Below are 6092 nucleotides of genomic sequence, written 5' to 3'. Positions count from 1 at the left end.
GGTTAATAATAAAGAAAAGAGAGAACAGAGGAAGGAGGGAGTGGAGGGAGATAAGGGAAACAGAGGGAAATTAAAATTACCACGGACGAACGACCATTGATAGAACTGGATACAAAGTTCAACATCAACGTCCATGCGTGGATGTGCAAGTGCCTCACTATTTTCGTGTTCGGCTTATCGTTGTACACGTCTATCATTCGATATTTCCGAGTGTCACACGCTTGTTATATATCTCGGTACTTGATGGGAATGGCGGAAAATTCATTAGCGTCCGATTCCAGGTGACAAGCCAGAAAACTATCCAAAGATTTATACGTATAAAGGAACCTGATCTTAACTTGACAACAAGACCCGACGTGGCAGCTGCCTCGGGATGTCGAAGATTACTACGCTCGGATTCGTTCTAATCGTTTTGGTCGCTCGCGTGAGTCGCTATTTACTTACATTCATTTATTTAGTTCTAATTCAGGACTGTCCTTACAGACCACCGGCGACACGAGGAGCTCGGAAAACGTGAAGCTGTCGCAGGAAGACCGTCGCGGATTGCCTATGAGAAATCACAATTATGTCTTATCGGAAAGCTCCATGAGCAACGCCAGAGTGCAATCGGACGCAGCCATAGAAAAACGGAGAAACAAAAGTGCACAGGAAGTTAAAGCGGGATTGGATGCTGTAATAAGAATCATGAAGGAGGTTGTATTTTAATGCAATATCAATAATCGTAACGTGTAGCATACAGGTACTATTGATTGCGTGATAAACAGGTAGCCTCGGCTAGTCTGCCAAAAAAGTGTCGCCAGGACCACGAAGCGTTTCGTTTAAATGCCAGAAATTACATGCGTGACATGAGACACTGCATTGTCAAAAAATTTCAAGATTTGACTGCATTTCGTAAGAAGAAGCGAGAGGTTATAGATGCTGCAATAAGATTCATTCGTGAGATTAATGACGTGAGTTATTAATATTAGAATATAAATTCGTCAAAATACTTGAAATTATATAAACGTTATCGCGCCTTCGTTACAGAATATGACTGAGCTGGATAAGCAGACGATGAATAAGCTTAGGAGGACTGTGCGAATATTATTAAGTCAAACAGCGTCCATCTCTCCCAAGTCGACTAGCTGCGCGTCGAAAGAAATAATTGAAAATATTGTAAGCACAGGGAAGGAATTTATTAAAAATGGCTGCTAATCTTTGGTATCTCGTTACGCGAGGGTTCCTAGTGAGAAAATTAATAAAATTCTTTCTATAATTACAAAAATACAATTAAAAATCAATAAAAACACAAGCTGGTGAACCTGGCAGTTGTGTGTTCAGCGATTGCAGCTGCAGCTCGATGGATAATGAAGAGGAAGAACCATTTGGTATAACGTCATAATTATTCGGGATATAGAGACAGGAGGCAATAAAAGCCCACCGGAGAGGGACAAGAAAAACGGATAAACAAAATAGACAAAGTAGCCAGCCATTACGGAACCATGTCCTTTCGGACCCCCGCTGATCCTACGCTGGAATGCCTCCGCTATTATAAATATCTTCACCCAAAGGCTAAAGGCGTGGGACCCTGGCACCGTGAACGACGTGCCACGGCGAAACGTGACGTTTCTCTAGAATCGCGATAGCTTCTCTACTTCTTCTTCATTTTTTTCTTACCATTTTTAATTCGCGATCATTTTTCAAATCATCCCGCCGCCATCGACTCTTACCACCACTCCTGTTCCGGCTATACCTTCGATACCAAAGTGTCTTCTATTTCGAACGAGCAACGCGCTCAATGGATTTCTATTTGAGGACGTTCAAAACGATTCTACCTGGTCTCTCGTTTCTTCGATAGATATTGCCTGTATATATATTTCCCATGAATTCGAGATGGGACTTTGCTTTTTCTTCTTTTGACAAATCTAAAGAGTCCCAGGAGAAGAATGGAGTACGGGTGCAGTGTATAAGTACAGCATCCACCTGTATTGGACTTTTCACTGTGACTATATATGTGTACGATTCAAGATTTCTCTTTGCGTTGTTCTATATATACTGCGAGCTGGGACAAAGCCTTTGTCGCGTGAGTGTCACGGAGCTGGGACTGTCAAAAGGTCCTGAGGGTAAGATTCGTGCCAGGATGAGAATTCTTGAATGCTAACGAACTGAAGGTGGTTCCTGAGGCTGGTGGTAGTGCCAATGTCAATGCCGGGTGGGCTGGATGGCATAGGTACCAGCAGGTAGTAGCTTCGCAGGACACGGGCCCAGGTAGCTGATGCATTTTGAAAGGGTGCCACGGGACTGGAGGTGGCTTGGGTCCATTTAAAAAAAAGGTAGGCACAGAAAAGTCCCGAGAAAAAGATGAAAATCGATTTTGAGGATATCCCGTATGGTATGCGTCCAAGGAATTCCTTTGGTTATGTATATATGTGTGTTTGCGTGTACCCTTCGTAATTTCAATGGACCACGGTCCATACCATGATTCCTGCAGAGAAACACTCCACAGGGATATTCCGGTCGCCCGAGATGTTATTAATAAGGTCCTTGTTAAGCGCGTGGGTGGGTCTTCGTGGCTTCATGGAGGCTCAATGCTGCTTCGCCTACCATATACCTTTAGACTTTAAACTATACAATGAATTTAGTCGCTTTTTTTTTCTAAACTGACTTTACTTCCCTTTATATTCAAAACTTATTCATTTTTATAGTCTGGGAATATGATAGTTACCCATCTGAATACTTATTGTTAGCCATTCACGTACTCGGATACTTTAATGCTCGCCGAATTATTCGGTGTGGGTATTCAATGCTTTAGAAATCCAAAGTGTCGTCTGGTGCATATTCAATGACTGTGGTATATATCAATTTATACAATAATTCCAACGGTTACGTTATATTCGATGAAAATTATTTTTTCTATGCCACCCATTAATTTCGGTCGATCCGAGTTCATTCGTGATTTGCGAAATTACCTTGCCGATATATTAGGTCTGAAAATCACTTGCGGTTCCCGGATTCTCACGTTCGCATATACAAGTCTGAGAAGTCCGTAGAAAAAGTAGAGAATGATTTCTCATCGTTTCGGCAACGGGGTTCTTGAATTTCATCCGAAAATGCCGTCTCATCGAGTCTCGCATCGCTCATGCGTCGTTAGGGCATACCGCGCGAGCGCAGACGCAGTTTAGCCCTTCTCCATCTCCGGAGCGCTTAGCTTTTTGCCTACGAATCACACTGACTCTGATCCGTCATGAGATCCCGTGCGCTGAGAAATACAAACTGTCGGACTGCTGCCATCCACGATCCGAAGGAACGAGAGAGAAGGAGAGAACAAGTGACAGAGAGAGGGAGAGAGAGAGAGAGTCTCTCGATCCTTCGATTCCTTTAGTCCTTCATTCTCCTATCCGTCCCATTGCATAAAGTACTGGCCCTCTTTCTTGCTGGCACGAAGAAGACATTGAAGAATGAACGAGAAGGGGCTAATCGAGGACTACTAGCAAGACCGTGATGATCCCACTGATAACGAGGATGACAACAATAAAAAAGAATGAAATCCTTCTAAAGCCAGGCTTATCCTGTGATTTCTTAATTTTTTTATTCTTACTCTTTTTTTTGACTACACAGAAAATTCGGATCAACCCAGAAGCCTTACAGCGTGTACCATTCTTCTGGATCCCTGATGAGCTAACGACCTCGTGGTATCCTGTCTGCCACAGTACAGACCCCTATACACAGAGATGCGCTTGGTAGTATTTTATTCGTTAAGTCTTTATTCTTTCTCTCTCTTTCTGCCGTTCCTGCAGTATATTTTTACGACTCTGGCAAATAGCATTGTTTAGCATATCGCAATGCGTATAGGAATGAAACTGGCGTTTGCGTTCGCCAGTAAAATTAAACGGCAACGTTCGTCCGGTCTGTGAAGGAGTCCTATTGGTGGGAACATTAAGACTCTTTCCGATTAGCATCCGGCTAATGATCTCTGTAAAAGTTTTTAGTGTAGGATAATCGATTGGCCCACTCAAGACTCACTGATCTATCGATCCTATCCCGTTTGATTATTTCGAAGATTTTTCTCGATAGAAGACCGACTTGTACTTTAAGGAAGTATATTGAACTCTTGGTAGGTTTTCTCTTCTCGTACGAAAACTCGAAACGGCTATTAGTACACGTATACGTGTATACCTAAGATCGATAAAACATCTCTCGTAACACTAATTATCCATTAATTGGGATAGCCCAGAGCAATACGCGCAATAACTCTTGGACACGGGTAATTGGCATTTTTCTCGTAGCATTGAGTCATTAGTCAACGTTCATTAAAGAGGCGGAACTTTCGCGCTGCGTTTTTCGATACCGTGGCTAGTATTGGTAACGATATTATCCGTCGATTAAAATTTACTTGAATGACAAAAAAAAGAGGACAATGAGGTAAAGAAAAATGCTGATAAAAGGGTGGACTACTTTTTCCTGTGGTACAATGCAGATTTCGCCCTTTGATCTATGTTCCCGTGGGATCCAAAAGTGATCCAATACCTAACAGCGGGAGTCTTCTGGCTCGCTATATTTTTATTTCCCTGCAAATAAAATGGATATATTTTGTTTTTTTCGCGATACCTTTTACGATTCCACGGGGCTCCTCATGGGTTTCGGCAGACCCACCGAAAATGGGCGTACATAATATTATTACGGTAGTTGCGTGGTGTTTAGTTTCAGAGATCCTATCGGTGCGGCGAACACGCGTAGTTAGAAATGTACTAACATGAGTAGGCGGCACAGTCTGAGGTACAAGGTCACGTTCACACCGAGCGATCCTGACGACAATGGACCACTAAAAGGAAGCGTACCCCAGGGATGCCAGAGGCTCTTGAAGGTAGGATTAGGATAACTTGGAGTTAGGTACTTCCAATGAGCCCTGCACTATCCTTTTAGGTGATTCTGGGAAAATTTCACGGAACGCGATCACGTACTTCCTATCGTTTTAAGATTTCTCGAATTCCACTCCCGGTTTGGTGTCTTTGCGAAAAACACATAAGTAGAAAGAGAGCAGAGAGGGAGAGGGGGGGGGGCAGAGGGATGGAGGTAGAGTATTCGGCAAGACCAACTCGAAGCGGAGCACGACGTGGAGGATGACGAATTCGAGGATGAGAACATCGAGGATAAGGACGAGGATGAGACTAAGAACTAGGCATTCCCGGGTGCGGGAGAAGCCGACCCGGAGCGAACTACTGCAAAAACTTTGAAACTGCAGTTGGTTCCCGAGGACCGAAGAGTCACAGATACAGTGAAAGAAGTAAGGAGAGAGAGAGAGAGAGAGAGAGAGAGAGAGAGAGAGAGAGGTATAGTGACAGGGGAGGGAGAAAGGAAGAGAGAGAAAGGTATAGAGGGAGGAAGACTAAGCGAGAGGTTCAGCAAAGCCAAGAGGAATTGGTCGGAAGAGGGGGGGAGTCCTCAGAGATGAAGCAGCACTGCAGGAGTTGGTAGTGAAGAGTTCCAACTGTACCTACGTAGGTCTGTCGGACCGTCCGTATGCGTTCGTCTCAGATCAAGTTTTTCTCGAGTTCTGAACCTCCGAGCGAGTTGGAGCCCAACTCGAATCCAAGTTGGCTTCCTGGCACGCGGTTCATCTTGTCGTTTACTTCTCCCCCTCCCATGAGCCGTACCCTTCTCTCCCTCTTTCTCTCGCTCCTCTTTGGCTTTTCGACTCCCTCTCTCTCCCGCCCCCTTACACATTGTACGTCTCTCCTCTTCTCTATACCAATCTCTGTCCCTCTCTCCTGACCGCTCGTACTTCCACCCTGGTCCTACCGCCTGCCGACGTCCCAGGGGTCATTACTTTCTGTCATTGCCTTTAATTACATCAGGTTGTTGTTATGCAACACGGTTGGCTTGGAATTAGCGAAATATTGCCGCGCGCCGTCGGTTGGATTCAAATAGTATAGATTCGTTTTCTTCCAACTTTTTTGATATTCGAGGAGTAAATTCATTATCGTGTGAAATCGAACGTTGCCCTAAAAGAGGAAGTGCGTCTGGATGATCGTTCCTGGTGTCCCTATACGGTATAGGTATAGGCTGTGGGATGAGCAGGGACCTGACTCTCTGCTGATGTCTAACATGTTTGA

General features: G+C 44.3%; 2 protein-coding genes across 2 annotated transcripts in view; one reads left to right on the top strand and one right to left on the bottom strand.

The window, feature by feature from the left end:
• LOC107263562 (cadherin-related tumor suppressor) overlaps window positions 1-6092 on the bottom strand; it is a 62196-nt gene that overhangs the window by 49025 nt on the left and 7079 nt on the right. The window lies entirely within an intron of this gene.
• On the top strand, window positions 282-1264 carry LOC107263568. Its single transcript, XM_015730907.2, has 4 exons — window positions 282-424; window positions 484-693; window positions 765-950; window positions 1027-1264. The coding sequence occupies exons 1-4, from the start codon at window positions 374-376 to the stop codon at window positions 1192-1194; spliced, it is 615 nt and encodes a 204-aa protein (XP_015586393.1). The 5' UTR covers window positions 282-373; the 3' UTR covers window positions 1195-1264.

Source organism: Cephus cinctus, unplaced genomic scaffold, assembly GCF_000341935.2.
Source record: "Cephus cinctus unplaced genomic scaffold, Ccin1 Ccin1_scaffold0160, whole genome shotgun sequence".
Classification (NCBI taxonomy): Eukaryota; Metazoa; Arthropoda; class Insecta; order Hymenoptera; family Cephidae; genus Cephus; species Cephus cinctus.
Note: the sequence above shows the minus strand (reverse complement) of the source record. Positions and strands in the feature narration are given on the sequence as shown.

Coding starts and splice junctions, on each gene's coding strand:
- LOC107263568 (XM_015730907.2), top strand. CDS start 374: ATGTCGAAGATTACTACGCTCGGATTCGTTCTAATCGTTTTGGTCGCT. Junction 425..483: donor TAATCGTTTTGGTCGCTCGC/GTGAGTCGCTAT, acceptor CTGTCCTTACAG/ACCACCGGCGACACGAGGAG. Junction 951..1,026: donor TCATTCGTGAGATTAATGAC/GTGAGTTATTAA, acceptor CCTTCGTTACAG/AATATGACTGAGCTGGATAA.